At 38.2% G+C, this 19,930-nt stretch overlaps 1 protein-coding gene across 4 annotated transcripts in view; it reads right to left on the minus strand.

The window, feature by feature from the left end:
* Nucleotides 1-5,699: 5,699 nt before the first annotated feature.
* LOC111862231 (arfGAP with SH3 domain, ANK repeat and PH domain-containing protein) overlaps nucleotides 5,700-19,930 on the minus strand; it is a 234,131-nt gene continuing 219,900 nt past the window's right edge. The window contains exons 13-17 of one of the 4 annotated variants that reach the window (XM_033750593.1): nucleotides 18,208-18,397; nucleotides 16,718-16,942; nucleotides 14,992-15,260; nucleotides 12,109-12,168; nucleotides 5,700-7,429 (exon numbers count right to left, since the gene is read on the minus strand). In XM_033750593.1, the coding sequence (XP_033606484.1) occupies nucleotides 7,127-7,429; nucleotides 12,109-12,168; nucleotides 14,992-15,260; nucleotides 16,718-16,942; nucleotides 18,208-18,397 (1,047 nt within the window). In that variant the 3' untranslated portion in view covers nucleotides 5,700-7,126. Of the gene's footprint in view, nucleotides 7,430-12,108; nucleotides 12,169-14,991; nucleotides 15,261-16,717; nucleotides 16,961-18,207; nucleotides 18,398-19,930 lie in introns of all 4 variants that reach the window. The other 3 variants (XM_033750594.1, XM_033750592.1, XM_033750595.1) reach the window with 3 other exon arrangements.

The following is a 19,930-nucleotide window of genomic DNA, read 5'->3' on the forward strand; positions in this document are numbered from 1 at the left end:
TCCTATATGCATTCCTTTTTTCCCCCATTCATGCTACATGCCCTGCCAACCTCAACCTCCTTGACTTGATCATTCTAATTATATTTGGAAAAGAGTACAAGTTATGAAGCTCCTCATTACGCACTTTTCTCCAACCTCCTGTCACTTCATCCCTCTTCAGTCCAAATATTCTCCTTAACACCTTCTTCTCAAATACCCTCAGTCTATGTTCCTCCCTTAATGTCAGAGACCAAGTTTCACACCCATACAGAACCACCGGCAAAATTATATGCCTGGCATAATTCTGAAATGTTTGGTCCCATCTGCTTAGTTATCACAAAACTGTAAGACTTTCAGAAAATGTGTAGTGGAAATAAAATATGTTTAAGTTTACTCTATAACTTTCATTCAAAATATTTTTTGCTCTGATAAATATTTAACAAGTTATTCTCATGACATGTACAGAAATGCACATAGCATGTTGACAAGTTTTAAGAAAACTTCACAAAGTAACATTTCATGATCGTAAGCTCGGTAGTTCTTTAGCTGTTACATGCAGATAGATGGGCAGACACAAACAGAGACATGAAGAATCTAATGAATGCACTTTTACAGCATTAATTGTGAACACACCGAAAGAGGCCACTTAACAAATTAAACATAAGATGTAAGTAACATCTGATAACTACATGACTGCATAAAATATGGCAATGTTTGAAGCTATGGCAATTACAAAACTTCACACAATAATTCCCCTGTATTAGCAAAACACCAGATCAGCAGTATGACTGCAATCCTTTGTGTTGTATTTAATCTGAACCAGGAAGTTACGATTCTGTTCACAACTACCACAATTACAACAAGATCTCTAAATTAACACAATATTTCTGAAGGTAGAGGTCAAGTTGTCCCCATACCTAAGCACCATTATTATAAGAGAAACAGAGGAGCTGGAGATAAATCTCTGTTCATCCTTAACCTCTGTAATAAACGTCAGTTATGAACTTCACACTCTGAATATTTTATTCACATGGAAAGTGCTCCCTGTACCAATCGGTTATCAGGCTTGGTGGGCCCAAAAGCTGGCCTGAATAGTGTGGTGTGAAAGAAAAATCAAACTACTGTTATCCAGCCTAAAGCCAATCACCTTACTGGAAGAGCTATCCTGGCTCTATTTGCATAACTTCATTACAATTACCAACTATGTCTTCAGGCACAGAACTGAAAATCACTAGACACTTAACAAACCCACTCACCCATAAGCTTGTGATACTCTTTATACAAATGTTGTGACAGTTACAATCAATCTTGCCCGTGGCAATTCATTAAACAGGGAGGAGACATGCAGACACATGGACATGATACCATAGGTCATCTTTCATTATAAAAGAGAAAAAGTAGGATACCTGGCACACTGATCTCTGTTCAGACCAGCTGTAAGCTAGTAACTACTAGTTACTAAGGTAACTAATACAGAACTGTCATTTCAGTTTCATTCTTCAATGAACATCACAACAAGGAGCCATACAGAACAACATTCTTATAAATTTATGACTAGAACAGTGATTCCCAAACTATAAGACTCAATAAATTCACTTAAAAATCAATGTATGAATGTACTTTAAGAGCATGTACTGCTTTTTGGGATGTGATGCTCTTGCTTGTTTATTCTTCAACCCTACAGATGGAGACAGTACATTCCTCCAAAACATCAGTAAATCTCTACTACACTATATGGCATAACATCACAGAAGGCAGTACTCTTCATAAGTTACCACTGTGAGAATAAATACTCATCTAAAATGAAAAATTTTCTGAACATTTCTTCCTTACATGTCCCTTTCCTTTTTTCCATTCCATTCATATACCCTGACCTGGCCCATCAGTGCGTTGCTGAAGCTTTCCATGGTGTTCAACACATAATTTCCCTTGTGAAAGGAAAGAAGTTAATACAAATATCTGCATAAACTATGCAAGAGACATATGCAAAAACCAAATACAGCATTATTTTCTTCGTGAATTTGCCTTAAAGTAATACTGGAATAGAAAAAAGTAGCACTCACATTTTCTTTTTGTTTTGAGGGGGGGGCCTTCATAACTTCATACATATAGGGGATTTGCTAACCACATTTGGGAACCATTATCCTAGATCAATTTCTGCCATTTCCATATGAATGTACCATCAGTCCTCAAGATCTATCTCTTGGAGTAACTTACAATTCAGAAAGGCAGGAAGTAATTCACAGAACATTTTTGGAATGCAACCTCTTTGGTGGGGAAACCTTTCTTTTATCCTTGCCAGATGAGCTTCAACTTGTAATCGACCATTACCTACCGGCCTACTTCTTAAATATTGATACTTGTTACTTATTACCAATTCTATACCAAATGTAACTTATGCCCAGTTTTGCATTAATCATTCTAAGAATTTGTGGTGAGGAATTACAGATAAAGGCTACTAAAACATTCTTTAATAGCTGATGTGGTATGTGAATGAAACAGCAGAAGAAACTTCAAGAAAGATCCAGAAAGAGAAGGTTCTAGATGTTATGTCATCTTACTGTATTTAAAGGGACTGATCCTGGATGACAGGCACTCAGTAACTCAGTGAGTCCACTGACCAATCAATTGGGCAGTCAGTGAACAAACGTGTATATTCGGTGAGGCGCAAACACACAGGCTGGGGATCTGGCACCTTCTCCACTGTACAGTAGTTTTGTGAATATTATTAAGTTATATGCAATTTATCTGTGACAGTGAAGTGACTGTTACTGTAAAGTGTGTAGTACTGTGCAATAAGTCAAGTAAGTACATTATCTCATCAATACTTTGTGATCCAAAGACTTCTTCACTGAGTATAATATCTCCCATTGGAGCAAGTCCCATTAAGCCCTGAAGAAGGAATCTCATTGTCCAAACCCACAAGGGCAGCAAAATGACTCTCACAAACTCCAAATTCACACTTTTATGTTTTAAAAGTAAAACTGTCCCTGGGATTAAGCAATCACTATGCAATAAAGATACAGTAACATTTTTAATTCTTAAGTACGACTAATTGGGAAGAACAGAGAAAATAATTTTGAGATATATGGGTTAATTTTTTGTTTCTTACAAAAATAATGTCACACAATAAAACAAAACACTTACTTCTTTCAATATTTTAAGATTTTTTTAAAGAGTTTGATATGTCCAAATAAAATTGCACTATCAAAAATGCACAAAGCAGTGAGCTACAAATAGAACAATTAGAATCCATGTTTAGTCTTTTGTGGACTAAATATGTGAAGTATGATTTATAACTTCATGACCATAAAATTACAAATATGCTTGCAATGATACTGCCATGGCAGTTTCGGCCATCAATGGGGATTTCTTGGAATTTCTTTTAAAGACAATAAGAGGGTTTTAATATCATAAAACAATGTCATGACAGCCTGCTCTCTACTAGTACAAAGATGGCGCATGCCAAGTGTATGCAAGAGAATAACATATTAGAAATTAATTTAGTCAGTATTAAAATAAACTTACACATTGTTTGAATTGTGCAAAAATATCAGCTAAAGAATTGAATGTTTGTTTCATTTACAACATAAATATAGAAAAAGGGAAACCCACCCTGCATTCTTGATGTACTTGAGGTAGTAAAATACTGGTACTCAGTTCTTGTAGAAGGTAAAGGCTTGTACACAACATGAGAAGACAAGAGACTGAAGAAACTTACCACAAGGGCAAAAGTCACACAACCAAAGACAGGGAATATTTTTAATTAGTGTACCCTTTACATTACAGTTATTTATTTATTCTGATCATCACTGGATGAAGAAATGAAGATTATTCACAGTATTGTATTTAATAATCCTGTTGCATTAATATATCATTTATTTCATATAAAATATTTTATCTCCAGTGCAACTTATTATGTCGCCTTTCTTCCTCCCAAGATGTTCCGGCTGTACACAGCCATCATCAGGTGTCTTCTATTTTGCTACAGTGCAACAATTTTAGCGAAATAGAAGGCACCTGATTATAGCCATATATGGTCGAAACATGTTGTGAGGAATAAGGGTGACTAATAATAAGCTGCACTGGAGACCGAAATATATGAAATAAATAAAAGCACAGAAAGACTTTTATGTGAATGAAAGTATTTTCTTCATTTGTAAGGAGAGACTTGTGTGTTATTTTTGCCTCTATTCTGAGTATGATAGTTCACTAATATTACATACATATAAATTACTGGAGAACTCATCGGGAATTCAAACAACTGCATTGTCAGTATGAGAATCCTGAAGAACACGAGATGTATATACCTACTTGAAGAAGCCACACACAGCTGTCTTAACATCACGATGCTGTGCCTTACCAAAGTCTTTGTCACTGTCACATTATGATGCCTTGACAGACATCAGAATTCAATGATTTTTTTAAATCTCTTGCAGATACTATTGATTCCCTATACAGTAAATTCCCTATTATATGGCATGTATGGATGGGATGTTCCAGTTATATAAGTCTGCAAGTTGCATAACAAACATTTATATAAACAAATTTTCATATGATTTTCAATCTTTCATACGTTTCCATTCTCCATTTAAGAGTAAAAAAACAATGCATTTTCTCTCTAGTTTCTGTGTGGGAGTCTTCTTATGTGACATAGCAGATTGATGGATCAAAGATTTTGTATAAACTACAATGCAATCACATATTCAACTAGCCTCTACTGTACTCACAGATCATTATGACTGTAATTGCACCCACATGAGGGAGATCGATAGATACTGCTCTAGTGGTGACTAGGAGAACCACAACATGGTAGGTGAATGTATGCACACTGCAACTCCATTTGAAGTAACCATAAAAGAGTAAATTCTCTTTGATACTTTTGCTGATTGCATGGGAATTCCATATCCTTTGATACTGAACAAGGAGTTTACTGCAGTACCAGTTTTGTTTTTTATATTTTGTAGAATGTAAGTGTAGAATGTAAGTGCAGAAATATTTAAGCTAAACGAAAACCAAATGAAGATGGAAGATTGTAAACAACACATATGAAGGAAATTAATGATGGAATAGCTTAAGATAGTGATTCTGATACTGATGGACATAACTATAATAAGGCTGAATCTGTAGTTATTGGTGACGATACAAAGAGAAAGTGAGTAAGATGGTGGGTAAAAATGGTTGACCTTGGCCTTTGTATTGTTAATTTAGGGGGACAATGATCTTCACTGCACCAATGACAACAGCAAGAGCCATTTGTAAATTAAACTAATGTTTTCAGCTTACACAGTACATGCATGCAGACAGGCCTTGTATCAACCCTTGAGAGGGTGATAACAGGAAGAAGTTTAGTTAGTACAAAAAGATGTCAGAAATCCACATGCTGAAGTGCTGAGAAAAGATATGTGGATTAGATTAGGAGGTAACATTTATTTTGCAAAAAGCTATTTTTATTCAAATTTGGGTGCGAGCAGCAGGCAGAATGGGCAACCAGGAAGACAATCCTGACATCCTACTGTCTGTAACACAAAAGCTGAAGCTCTTCTGACAAAGAGGTTATGCCTCTGATCCTCTACTTTGCTTAGCTGTATGAATTTATATTCACTTTTACAATCTGCACATTTAATTGAATTGCTATACAAAATGTATCATTATTGAATGGCCTATTTTACAAGATGGCTTCTGCATACTGAAATAAGCAGAGAAGTTCATGTGACTATGTGCCCTGAGAGCTACTTTAATTTCAGTTTCCATTGTCACATTTTAAATATTTCCTGAGTTAAATGGATTGCATATAAGAAGAATTTAAACAAAAACAGCTATCAATAATCTCTTTATTTTATTTTATAATAGCACCTTCTCAAAATGGCCTCCATCCTCAAGGACACACAACCAAACTCTGCATGAAAAAGAAACTTGCAAGAATTAAAAAAATTCAATGCAGATTCTTTATTTAACTTACAAATTGTTTGATTCAAGGCCACAGTTCCTGTCTACTACTGATATAGTTTGTACCAAGAGTAGTCAAGTCAGGTAGCATGAAGGAAGGGAAACTGGAGCTTCACATCCGTGACCAATCCACATCTGGGATAATTTTCAGGCAGCCACCGAAACATTTAATGAATGTACTGTGGTGGGGGCTGTCATGTTGAGACCACATGGGCAGATGTGTACTGAAGGACACATTTTACAAGATTCCACTTCAATGTCTTTGAAGAGAATTAACGTAATCGTGGTCACAAACTAATGCTGGTAAAATGTGGGGGCTATGAGGTTGTCATCTAACATTGCAGACCACAGATTGACAGAAAACTCTCTTCGGTGATGTGAGATTGAATCAAATGGGGATTTTCCTCTGACAAGACATTTCTTATGAAAGTTGGTAATCCCAGCCCCAGATCATCCAGGAACAAAACTGTTTCTGTAAACATGTGGTCTCTGGCCAAGTGTTGCATACTCCTTTGACAGAATACACGTCCTACACATTTTGAATGTGCAGCAATATACAGTGTGCAGAATCATGGGATGTACCTATGTGAGCTGCAGGATGAGTCAATGCCAGTGCAACTGCCACTAGACAGGAATTGTTGTGTCAACCTCAATTTTCAAAAGAGTGCACCAGAATCTTCGAATGCTAGCAAGTTTCTTATCACACAGAGCTGAATTGTGTGTCTGTGAACATGAAGGACATTTCGAGCACCCCTAGAAAAAATATAAATAATAACTGATTTGTTTCACTTTTATATAAGACCCACTGAACTCAACATTTGTGTGACCAAGAAGTTAAAATTATAATAGCCATAACTTTTTAAGGAGGACCTTCATGGTACATATGCATGCAAACACTTTTACTTATTCTGTATGTCCAGAAAACATCCTGTAAAACAGTGAATGCAATAATTAGGCACCCTGCATAAATTAACAAACCTTTAACACACATGAGGCATATTTCCCAAAACTAGCTCCAATTACTGTCTGCTTTTCTTACGCTACAATACTGTACTGGAACTTAATCTGTTTCAGCTATGGTCAGCATAGTACCTCTGCACACAAGCTTTGCTGACAACTGTAGAAATGACGCTACAGGAGATCCACCCTCCTTTTGGGGTAACTGACCCCTTGGCAACACTGCACAGCAGTGAGTAAGTCAGTCTGCCAGCATATGCACAAAGCTAATTGGAAACATCCCTCTTCTGGATGGGTCAGTTTCAACTGCCCCCTCCATCCAGTTCTCATCATCTGTCTGTTCATTGGTGACGATGATTACCTCTCCCTCTCTGAAGGACAGTTCATCTTCATTATCTGCCTCACAGTCATACAACGCCTGGCAGCGACGAAGACTCACCATGCTAGTGCTGCCACCCACGGGGGAGCTGATAGCATCTGTCACTGGAACTGTGGTCGCCATCACAGCCGGTTGGGGTTGCTGTAGAGGACAGAAGAAATATGGCTGCTCGGGCGTCAGTAGGTGGAAAAGTACAGAGAACACACAAAGCAACACACAAAATGTGAAAAAACTATGTTAGAATATCTGTTACCAATATTAGGATTTGCTATATTATATTTAAGCATCCTGTTACATTCCATACTTCTATATGCCACTGCAGCACATATAAGCATAGAGCAGGTATCTCTGTACAAGGGACTTAGTCCCACACCACTAGCAATTAAAAAAACTTATGATGTTATGGTTGTCTTCAGTCCACCTAGGCAAATGCTGGGATAACCCCTCCAAACAGACCCTGACTGCTTCTGTCCACATCTTTTCAATTCATAATTCACAAGCAACCTAACATGTAATCTTATATAGTACATTAAGAATCAACCAATAAGGGAAAAAAGGACCATTGTTCATTGACCTCTCTCAGATGTTATGTGTCTGGCCATTTAATTATGGTCACTAAACCACAAAATGTGCCATTCAGCTTTTTGTGTGCCAATAACAAGACAGACTAACCGACTTTCTTCCAGGCAAGTTCACTCTTTTAAACATTTAAACACCCTTTCAAAGCCGTGTAGTTTGCACATTCAGAGCAGGACTCAAGGGGTTAATCTGCATAAAGTCACATGCTAGTCTATGCAAGAATCGTCAGTTTCATAGAAATTATATAATATAAGAGAGACCCATTTCCAATATAAGGAGCAGTGTGTTTAAAATTATTTTCTTACATGGTTGTGTAATCAATTTAAATATTTTGAATTACATGCAACAGGAAACCCCAATGCTGTAAGTCCAGAAACTGACAACACTGTAAACACTGCAAAAGACACCAGACTCTACACACCAGTTACCAGTCACATCTATTTCAATATTCACTACCACAACACTGTTACAGAGGTACATTCTTATTGTCTAAATATCTGATATGCGGAAGAACCACTGTTAAACAAAGAGATAAAGTAAAAAAGTAAAGTAAAGGTGTCCCTATAACAGGCAGTGAAAGCCGGTTGTGAGATGTCGAGGCTCCCACACTGTCTAGACAATCGGCTCACAGATGGCGGTGAGGTTGTCAACCTTACACGCTGGCCGCCCTTGATCCCCAGGAATAATCCTGGTACTCATTTTTGTTAGAGACTGAATGGCTCCCAGGGCCACAATGCGGCTGGAAGGATTAGGTAAATTGAGAAATTCCACCTCATCGGGATTCGATCCTGCGACCTTCCAGCTTTTAGCATAGTGCCTCAACCAACTACGCTACCGCATGCCCCAAATAAAGGGATGCCAATTTAAATTAATGTGTACAGGAATATAAAATAGAATTAACTTTGTGGCTTAGGTTGTCTTATCATACAATTTCTAGCAAACAGGACTATACAGCAAATAATAGTGAACACAATCATGAGAGAATAATTAATTAATAATTAATTAAGAAAGTAAAAATCAATCTAAAAGTTTGACTCACTGACATAAAAAATTATACAGCTGGACACTGCACACAACTTCAAGAATTTTACTGGTATCATCAGTACTTGATGCAACAGACCTCTAAGCAAATCATGGTGACTAGACATCATTTTGAGCAGCCAGTCATATCAGTAAAAAGCAAAGCTCCCATGCTTTGGAGAGTGTTTATGTCCCCAAGTAATGTCACACATGACAGTGACACACTGTCAAAAATGTCATGCATTCTCTGTACTGAAACAGCTGACAGCTTCAGAAGACTTACTAACAAATTAGAAGTCTGTGTTGGTTATTCTATTTTTCCATTATATATTGAAACACTTAACAAGTCACTGTCCATTGTCCTCATATCACACTAAACTAGAAAATACAAAAACTATCCTTCCTGTATATCCAAATTTCAATGGGAAATGAATCTGTTTATCCTCACTACAGAAAGAAGACACGAGTAGGGGATCAACTGGTCTGCTGGGGATTTCCTGGTTTTTCTCACCCCCTCAAAGCACTTCCAGGGACAGCACCTTAAAATATGCCATAACCACTACCCCCCATGTCACCTGATTCATCACACAATACTACACCGCTACATCTTATTCTAGTCTTGTTTCCATTTTTGGATTGTGACACCTTGTTGTGGTCAGTTGATTCACAGATGTTTAGCAGAATTTGCAAAGTGACCAAACAGTGACCTAGTGCCAATATTTATAGTTCTGGCTTTATGACAGGAGAATGCTGTGTTCTAGTTGGTGGATGTACGGCCAACAGGAAAGCAGATCAGAACTCATGTCCCTTTCCAAGTGAGATGAGATGGTGAAGACAACCTTACCAAAGTCAAACCAAGACTAGAAAAGTAGCTCCAAACAGAATGTCATCAACCAAGAATGAGAGTAAGAAACTACCATGAAAACCCAACGACTTCTATAAGTGTCGTTTCTCATTACGTAAACTCAGCAGTTAATACAACACATAAATTAATTAAACCAACTATACTAAGGGTTAAGGAAAGAGCTGTAACTATAAAATAATCCACACTAAAAATAAATTCAAACAAAATTCCTGAAAATGCCTTTTGGTTAGATGTAAGACAATGTTGACAGACCATTCACTTCAGACTTAGTACATGACGTCTATACAAGAAACACACATTATTAATAATACAAGCTAGTAATATGTATTATATCCAACAGGTGGTAACAAAATAGCCTTCACACATTTTAAGGGATCCTGAATTATAGAGCTGTTTTCTGAGTGAGTCAAAATGCAACTGACATAATGTGAAATCCAGAAACACAGAATAATTTCACAACATATATTATGGGAATAAATCCTAAATCAAGGGCGGGCAAACTAGGGCTTTTAAGCTAGCCCATGAAACTTCCAGTTTGGAATGTGGCCATATTTAGATATTAATTATATGGACTTCAACTGGGTTTTAATTTTTTATACATACATAGAATACTGTTAATTACAAAAAAAAAAAAAAAAACAAGGATCTAAATTTTAACAGATAACCAGGTATAAGGAAGTCCTAGCAGAGGTACTTATTGTTTTAATTTACTACATCAACAAGTGGGTATTAGACTGTTTATGAACTCCAGATATTACTTAATGCAACACCTTGAGAACATGAAGTTTAGGAGGGGCCTATATGAATCAGTAATAACAAAATTCTTCTGTATTCTTTTCCTGTGCCCACAACGTATATTCAATCACTGCAAATACAAGGGTTGGAACCTTAACAGTGACAACTATTTATTTACAACTGATACAAAATAGATGCATGTTTCGAAGTTTTACTGTCCTTCAATGTAGTCACCAGCATCGTGTACAACCCGTTGCCAGCAATGTGGAAGTCGCAGGATACCTTTAGCAGCGCCTATTGTGTTGATAGTTCAAATGGAGCAGTCTACTGCCTGAAGAATCTCTGGAACCGTTCTGAAGTGAACACCATGAAGTGATTCCTTCATCTTAGGAATCAAGTCGAAGTCACAAGGGCTTAAATCCGGGGAGTATGGTGGATGGTACAGCACTTCCCAGCCCCACTGATCGAACGAATCAGCCACAGCTTGCCATTTCTGCATTTCCGTCAAATCATGCGGAACCCATCATGATGCAATTTTTCTCATGCCCAGGCGTTCCTTCAGAATGTGAAGCACAGTCATATGCACTAATCCTGTCTCTCGGGCCAGCTCGTGAATCGTATGGCATAGATCACTCTCAAGTAACATGGAAAGAGCACACACTTCTTCTTCACTGACACTAAGACGACCTGGCCGACGCATGTCTGCCACATTTTGGTGTCCCTCGTTGAAGGCTTTCACCCACCTTGCCACTGTTCTGTAAGGCAATGCAGATTCCCTGCAAGCCTCTTGAAGACCTTGATGACACTGTCGTGCTGTACAGCCTCTGGCACATTCAATCTTTATCCAACTCCGTTGTTCCTGTTTCAAAAACATCGTGACAACACTACATTAGACCACCAGCTAACACAAGTCTCTCTTCTTCTCGTCATTGTGCACGGGCATGATGTGGGAAAGGAGAGTTCATTTACTCTGAGGTAAGGTAGATATGTAACTAACGCGTGGTATAAGCAACATTATTTGGTTCCACTGCATGGCGTCTGTAAAGCAGCGCTGCCACTATTAAAGTTCCAACCCTCGTATGTAACAGATTTTATCTTCCAAGGGTCTCCAACCCATGGTCACTTAAATTTTTTTACTTATTTATTGTTTCTTTAATGAAGCTATCAGTAGCTGAGAAGGAAATGGTTGTGACATAATTTAAGGTACGATCCTGGCATCTGAATGGAGAGCCTGAGGAAAGCCATGAGCTGCATCAGCCAGGATAGACAGTCTCTGTGCTGATATTTGAATCTGGGAAATCCCAAACATGAAGCATGACTGATAACTGCCTGACTGCAACAATTGATTTGTATAAATCGCCTGCAGAAGAACTGCAGGTATCAATTTAAAATGTCTGATCAATTTCATACTAGTACTTCACAAATTGAAATTATCTGGTGTTATTACATCAGGATATAAGAAATGTAAAGGCAGAGCAACAACCTAACATATGTAATTTCCCCTTAATACTGTTACCTTCCTTACTCAGGCATGATGAAAGGTTATTTTTGTACGATACCATTAATACACATGCAGTAACAACAAACAGGCAAACAGACTGACAAACACACACACATGACACACATCCAGAGTAACATCCATTACCAAGGAGATGAGGAGGTCACTCTCTTCGGCATAACTTTCTAGCTGTGATCTTTCTTTCTTCTGTAAATACGAGTAAGCAGGTTAGTTTGAGAAGTGTGTATCATCAAGTGCAACTAGTTAGTTATGTAAGCAGCAGATTAGCCTAATAATTACTGAAGAGCAATGTGCAATACAGTGTAACCTGTGTCAGGATACATCACTTGGGTGACTGAAATGAACAGGCATAACATTTAAGTGTGGTACACTCCTGACAAACCACATTAAAGGTGCATAAAATAAACACGAATCATTTCAAAACATGGATAATCCAAATTATCTTATTTTCGTCCAATACATGCAGCATCATCAACTACTAACACTTATGTTACAATAGAAATTTCACTCATTACCAGACAGAGCACTCATTCATTGTCCACGTTTTCTTAACATAAACTGTACCCATATAATGAAATTCTGTATCTATTATGACAGTATTATGAATATACTGTATAATCGCATTCCCACTGACCACTGTTCTATTATTTACCATTGTCTCAGAATATAGTGATCACTTTATGCATTAAACGATTGCCAGGCAAAGAAACAGCAAAGGACATGCACCACTTTTGTACTGAAAACATATTGTGGTGTTCTGCCAAAGAAGACCAGAGATGGAGAAATGACAAAAGTTGTGGGGGGAACAGGGAAAGAGTGAGAGAGAGTGATTGGGGGGGGGGCATGTATGTGTGTTTTTGTGTTTGATTTTTATGTCAATTTCCAAACTGCAGCTTCTTTTTTCACCAGTCTGTGCAATATGAAGAATGAAAAGGGAGAAAGAAATGAACTCAGGAAACAAACCTCATCAGCCTCTAGGCAGTCATTTTACCCTATTCAGTTATTCAGTATTGAGGGGGTGGGTTTCCCCATGCACCGCGACTGATAGTCTATTGTATGTCCCCCTTTTAATTTCTACAGTCTCCATCCCCTACCAGTACTGGTGCTCGCTATCAGCCCCTTTCTGCCAGCGAGGTTCTGATCCTCTACTGGCAGTGGTATCTAATACTTCCCCATCTACCGGAGGCATTGGAAACTACTTTGGGCGGGAAACTTTTGGCCAAATTTAGCTCAGAGGTCTCCTAGAGACATGAGGTGCCGTAAATCTATGACACGGGACCCGCGGCTTAAAGTCCCTCCCGGAGGACTTGTTCCCTGAATTTTTCTGCCCTTAAAAATTCCACAACCTCCGCCGGGTTTGAACCCACGTACCTTGAGTCATGAGGTGGGAACTTTACCCCTAGACTACGGAGGCCGCTTCATTTTACCCTAACATTGGGCTGATGCATCTACCTCTCAGCATAATAATCAATCCTGACACCAATGAAGACAAAAGTGCATGTGAACTCCAACTTATGAACATAATGTGTTCTTGGAATGCATGTGTAAGTTGAATGTTCGTAAGCTGAATTAATTTTTTTTCATAAGATATATCATTACATTTGTTAATGTTAATTTGTTAAAATGTCTGTAAGCACAGGGTTCTGCATTTGTTAAATGAACTAGGAGTTGCAAATTATTAGTCCATACAATGTTCAGAAATACTAATTGTTTGTTTCGTGAAAGTTCATAAGTAGAGGTTCGCCTGATGACTACGGGCATGATCTTTATCAAAGAGCTGTTTAAACATTATGCAAAAAAAAAAATAGAGACATTACTGAAAACAACATTTCATCAAGAGCCCACCAACAGAATGATGTCACATGAAATGAAAAGAAAATGATTAGCAGTCCTCAGTAACAATTCTTGATGAAAAAGAGGAACTATTTACATAGAATCACACTCTGTGCAGGTCCTAGATGCCTTTCTAAACATTCTTTGTAAGTTTCATGTACAACTGCAAAAGATGAATACAGACACAATCTTCCTGTAGGTTCCTGTGTGACTGTAGAATGTCTGAAGTTTAACTAAAGGCCTGTGAACGGAGGGCAGCAAAGGAATATTTAAATTCAGTCTGCAATGTGTTAAGCTTGGTTCTGTATGTGTGAGGTTTTGCACAGTTATTTAATAAGTAGATGTACTAATGACATGTAAAATTGTGCATAATTTCATCAATCTACCTCATCTAAGATCCCATGAAAACAAGAGCATTAGTTCACTGATTTCTCAAAATATGGAAGAGCCAGCAACCGTCTTATTCCAGCAATTCCCAAAGATACTGTCTGCATACTGCCATCCCTAATTCCTTCAGGACCTGATGTGTAACTATGTGGGTCAGAACATTACACACTCATCATCGCATCAGTATACATAAGACGCCTGGTCAAAAGCATCACTAACACCAAAGCCCACCATCTGGTAAGTTCATTAAAACTATAACCAGTAACAACAGTCCTGTAAATAGATACAAATATTCTGGAGGAACACACTGCTACAATCTTCAAATACAGGTTAAGGTAGAAAGGTATAGTTGTCCCTGTGCTTAATTAGTTAAGCACTACAGTATGAAGACATATAGTGGAGCGGATGTGTAGATAGATCCCTGTATTCTTGACCTTGGCATTAGTTGGATGTGAGTGGTCAACTTCATGCCCCAGCTTTTTCACCCCCAGTACCCAGTGGAGAGGAGACTGGACTCCAGGATCAGTATGGATGATGTAGAGAAGAGAAAAATCTTGCCCCCAGCAGGACTCAAATTCCAACCCCATGGATATCCAACTGACAGCCAGCCACTATTCCAACTGCACTATTCTGGCTCCCCTCAATCTTCAGGTAGCATGATAATCCAAAATGTTGGTATCCACTTACAAGATCATAAGAGTACAAATAACAAACACTACCATAAAAACTTCAAAATTTGCTGTAGGCTACTTGGCACACTTATGGCTCTACATTAAACTAGATCCTTACCTTTCTTGGGGGCGGAACTGGATTATGTAGACTGCTTGTAGACTCAACATCGGACGACATGGATGATATGCTCTCCGTTGAGCGACCATTTGACAGACGAACACCTTGCATTGGGTTAGGGGTGGGGGGAGGAGGGCCACGGGGTCGCTGTATGCTTCCAGACCCTGATAAACTACTGCTGCTACCAATATTTGTCTTATCGAACACTGCTGAAGTTGTTTTAAGGGATGGTGGCTCTCCAGCAGGTATGACTAGCTTTGCACCAGGAGCTGCAACAAATAATACATAACTGTTACAATTTTGAATTGTTTCATTTTTGGTCCGTTACACTATCAGTCACAAANAACTGTTACAATAGTTCATATTTTGCGACCACATTCACTAGTAGCATTTGCTGTTACATCACTATTTTCGATAACATTTTTCTTCATATTGTCTAAACTGTTCTTTAGCGACACCTGAGGATGAACATTTACATAAACATATTTGTGACATTATGTACTGATAAGATGTGCTTAATGCTTTTGTGGTTATCCATCTTTTCAAATTTTTGGTATTGTAGTGTTCATTCATTCATTCATTTATTTTATTTATTTATTTATGTTGAAGTGGGTCTCTTTTCAATACAAGCAGCAGTCCATAAATCCAATTATTACTGGCATGTCTGAACGTGTTCACTTTCAATGCCAAAATGAATGTAACTACAATGCACTGAAATAAAACAGATGCCATCACTTACAATAAATATTCTTAATTACAAAATTATGCATATGAAATGATCTAACTTGTTAAAAGATTTCTTGTCGGTATGTAAGAGAAAGAAAATATAATTTATGTATCCAGTGAGACTNGATAAGATGTGCTTAATGCTTTTGTGGTTATCCATCTTTTCAAATTTTTGGTATTGTAGTGTTGAAGTGGGACTCTGTTCAATACAAGCAGCAGTCCATAAATCCAATTATTACTGGCATGTCTGAACGTGTTCACTTTCAATGCCAAAATGAATGTAACTACAATGCACTGAAATAAAACAGATGCCATCACTTACAATAAATATTCTTAATTACAAAATTATGCATATGAAATGATCTAACTTGTTAAAAGATTTCTTGTCGGTATGTAAGAGAAAGAAAATATAATTTATGTATCCAGTGAGACTTGTGGAAAATGCAAAGATGTTCGATATAAAATATGGAAAGGAAATGAAAAATAGGTTCCTAACTGCAAAACAGTATTCTTTTTTGATACAGTTAAATAATGCAGACTACTATAAAATAAGGAGGTGTATAGCAATGCTTGGAGTAATGGTTGAGAAACATTGATCTGTTTGATCTTCCTGGGCTAAACATGCCTTGGTAATGTTACAAATATAGCAGGCCCCACTATCCTCAACAGTGATTCTGGCAACCAGAGTTCATCAAGTATCCAGAGTTCATCAAGTATATACAGGGAATAGGGTTATATCGGCATACTTTAACATAAGGAACACCCTCCCGAAGTTTGGTCCATTCCTCCTGGGACACCCTGTATATGGCAAATACATGGATCTCAGAAAATGGTCAAAATCACTTATAATAATTACACAATTATGCATGTATGTTTGTGCATAAACCTACACAATTAGATATGCAGAATGCTCTGCTGCTACTTCACAAAATAAAAAAAAATCATACATATAGCTATATTTATCGTTATGTTCTACAGTCTCATGTTATGACAAACTTACGCAAATGTATGGAAGTTGCAGGCCCAGTCCGTGCAGTACCTGAACTCGTGGCATTTGAATCACTAGACGGTGAACGCTTATGGTGGTTGAGAGTGTGGTACCCCATATGACTGTTGGGGACGATTGGATCCGATGGTGTCCTACTATGGCTGTTAGGTAGTGTGCCATACATATTGTATGAGCCTGGAGGTAGAGGTGCTGTTCGCTTTTTTATGCTGCCTGAGCCTATGAAAACAGAATTACCTGCTTGTCACATGACAGATACTCAAACCTTGAGTATAGTAGAAAAATGAAGCGACATTTTCATATATTATATTCTTTGTTGTTCTCCATCATAAGCGGCCATTACATCTACTTATGGCGGACAAAAATCTAATGTCAGCAGACCTCATCAAGAGTTGAGATATGCTGCAGAAGATCATAAATTTGAGTGTCAATACATGCATACAAGATAGAAAAAAAAAACGACTACCAGACATTCCACTCACATATGACTGCTTGTGCAACAGTTGGCATTTTGCTTCCTGCAACATTCACCCCCTTGAATACTTCTTGTAATGACACCCTACCTGTCCTTGCAGTTACATTTAATTGGCAGAAAGGCTTCCATTTCAGACATGTTTTACAGTGCACTGAATTCTCAATTACTCAATTCTGATTGCCAACCTCTAACTTCAGCTACCAATTATTGACTGATTCAAGCTTTTCCAGGATTCTCTTACATGCTCTCAGCATGGACAGCATAAAAAACACTGCTTCCAACAATTCCCCATCGTTGCATGTGCGCGCAGCTCGATGATGGCTCTTGTATTCTTGCATGTTTATAAAGCTGTTGCCTAGCAATGGCTGTTACTCTGATCCCTTATTCTAGCTGTCATGTCACAATATCAAACACCAACACTGTACTACTAGTCACTACATACGGAGATATGTGGCTTTTCAGTATAAGAAAGCAACCCTTACTTAGTAGTGACAAGCTCCTGTGAAAATCAATAAAATAATAGTATAACATTATGAAAGAATGAGAAGAAATACAGTCTACTGCAAATAACTGTGAAGCATCACTAACACATATTACTGAAGCAGGAATAATTTTAGTCATTTGGGATAGATGTAACCAATATTTATGGGATTCTCAAAGTTCCACAGTTAACCTGCACACTAGTACAAATATTATGTTTTTGGACATTATCCATCATCTTGCATTTATCTAAAAACCGTCCTGTTTATTTTTCAAAACACAACGTTTCAGAGATTGCATTCTGTCTCCATCCTCAGGCAAAACCTACTCAGTTGGACCCAATTGATAAGAGCTAGTCCTTGTTGTGTTTTGAAAAATAAACAGGACAGTTTTTAGATAAAGACAAGACAATGAATAATGTCCAAAAACATAATATTTGTACCAATGTACCGTTGTCACAAACTTTTAGATCTTATTTAACCGGCACTTGATAATCAAGAGTTTACTTTACTTATTTCAGATGACTCACCTCCTGTGGAAGGTTTCTTTTCCTTTGGAGGTGGTGGAGGAGGCATTTGCCTGTAGTTACTATTTGGACTTGAACCTGATTTGAGACTATCTGAAGTTGACGATCGAGATCTGGGATTTACAGGAGATTCTCCCCCTGCATAGCTTGGTGGACGAGACCTTGACTTCTTCTCAGGTGTTACAGACCCATTCTGAAGCATCAGAAAATTATGAATGCATTAGTCTGGTACAGTTAAGGAGTATAACTCCCAAAACAGCAAAAATGTCATTTTTCTTCCATTTCAGCCAGTATGTATGCATAATGAGGCCAATAAAACAATACAATTTACGAGACTGCAGTATTAGTATTACTGATGTACGAAGTACACCACTGAAATGGGTTCAGGTTTCATGATGATTGGTTCAGGCATTTAAGTAACATTATGGTTATTACTGCAAAAATTTTAGAAGATGTAATCCTGGTATTACTAATCAAAGGGATTTATTAAGTGTGCTGTTGAGATGGCTTCATGTGGCATGATATATGTACCAACTTTCACGATGATTGGTACAAGTGTTCAAGCAACAATATGGGTTTGCTTCAGAAATTTGAGGGGCTGTAATGTTGGTATTACTGATGGAAGGGATTTAAGAATTATGCCATTGAAATGGGCTCAAGTGCCTTGATATACTACAGACCATGTTACTAGGTTTCATAATAACTGGTTCAGCTATTCAAAAGTTTATAGAGGGGAAGGGGGGATACATCATGGCCCCCCCCCACACACACACACACACACACATAGCAAGGTGATCTCATAAGCCTAATTTTATTTTTGCAATACAAGGAAAGTAGGCTAACAAAAACAAGAGAGTCAATAAGGAAAGAAAAGCTATTTTGGAGGTTCAGTTTCTCTTCTGCAATATACAGGTCGTAACATATTGAGACATGTTGACCCCTACCTCCCCAGTGGAACGTGGCGGTAACGTAGCGCTCGCGTAATAGGCGAGTAATCACCCTGTCACTCGCCCCGCGGTGACGTCACTAGCGGAGCCGAAGTTAGCCGAGTCCCCGCATCCTGGTAGCTATGCAACGCGCAGTGACGCCACAGTGACGCGGAACCGCTTCCTACTGTGACGTGACCCGCAACAGGCAACACTGCGGCTATATAAGGGAACTGCACAGCAGCTACGAGTTAGTCGTAATGTGGCCATCGCCAACGACATTTCCGAGTTGTACTGTAACAGTCGCTGAGTCGAGTTATAACGTGGCCAGCGCCGAAGATAGTTCCGAGCAAGCCTACGAGCGAGTGTGTTATCAACAGTTCTCCAGTCAGCCGACTACAAGTTGGAGTATAGCAGCCGTCCCAGAGAGAAGAACCGGACGTGTGTGTAATTGTGTAATTGGGAGTGTGTGTGATACAGTGATACATAGCTCCCCTACTGTATACGTGTAGACTACTGAAGACAGAGTGAGCTGATTTGCGCATAGGGTTATAAAGTGTGAAACCCCGCAACAGTGGTAACAGATTATTGCGATTAGGGTTATAAAGTGTGAAACCCCGCAACTGTGTGATAAGTAATTGTAGCCGTTACTTGTAGATTGTTCAATAAACCAATTAACGATCTCTACGGCGTCTTCAGTAACGAAACACGTTACAATATTAACGAATCCTCTAGTATCAGCCTATGAAGGAAATACTCGTCCTTAATAGATTCAGATCCTCCCCCTTCCAAGAGTCTAA

This window comes from Cryptotermes secundus, unplaced genomic scaffold, assembly GCF_002891405.2.
Source record: "Cryptotermes secundus unplaced genomic scaffold, Csec_1.0 scaffold1561, whole genome shotgun sequence".
Taxonomy (NCBI): domain Eukaryota; kingdom Metazoa; phylum Arthropoda; class Insecta; order Blattodea; family Kalotermitidae; genus Cryptotermes; species Cryptotermes secundus.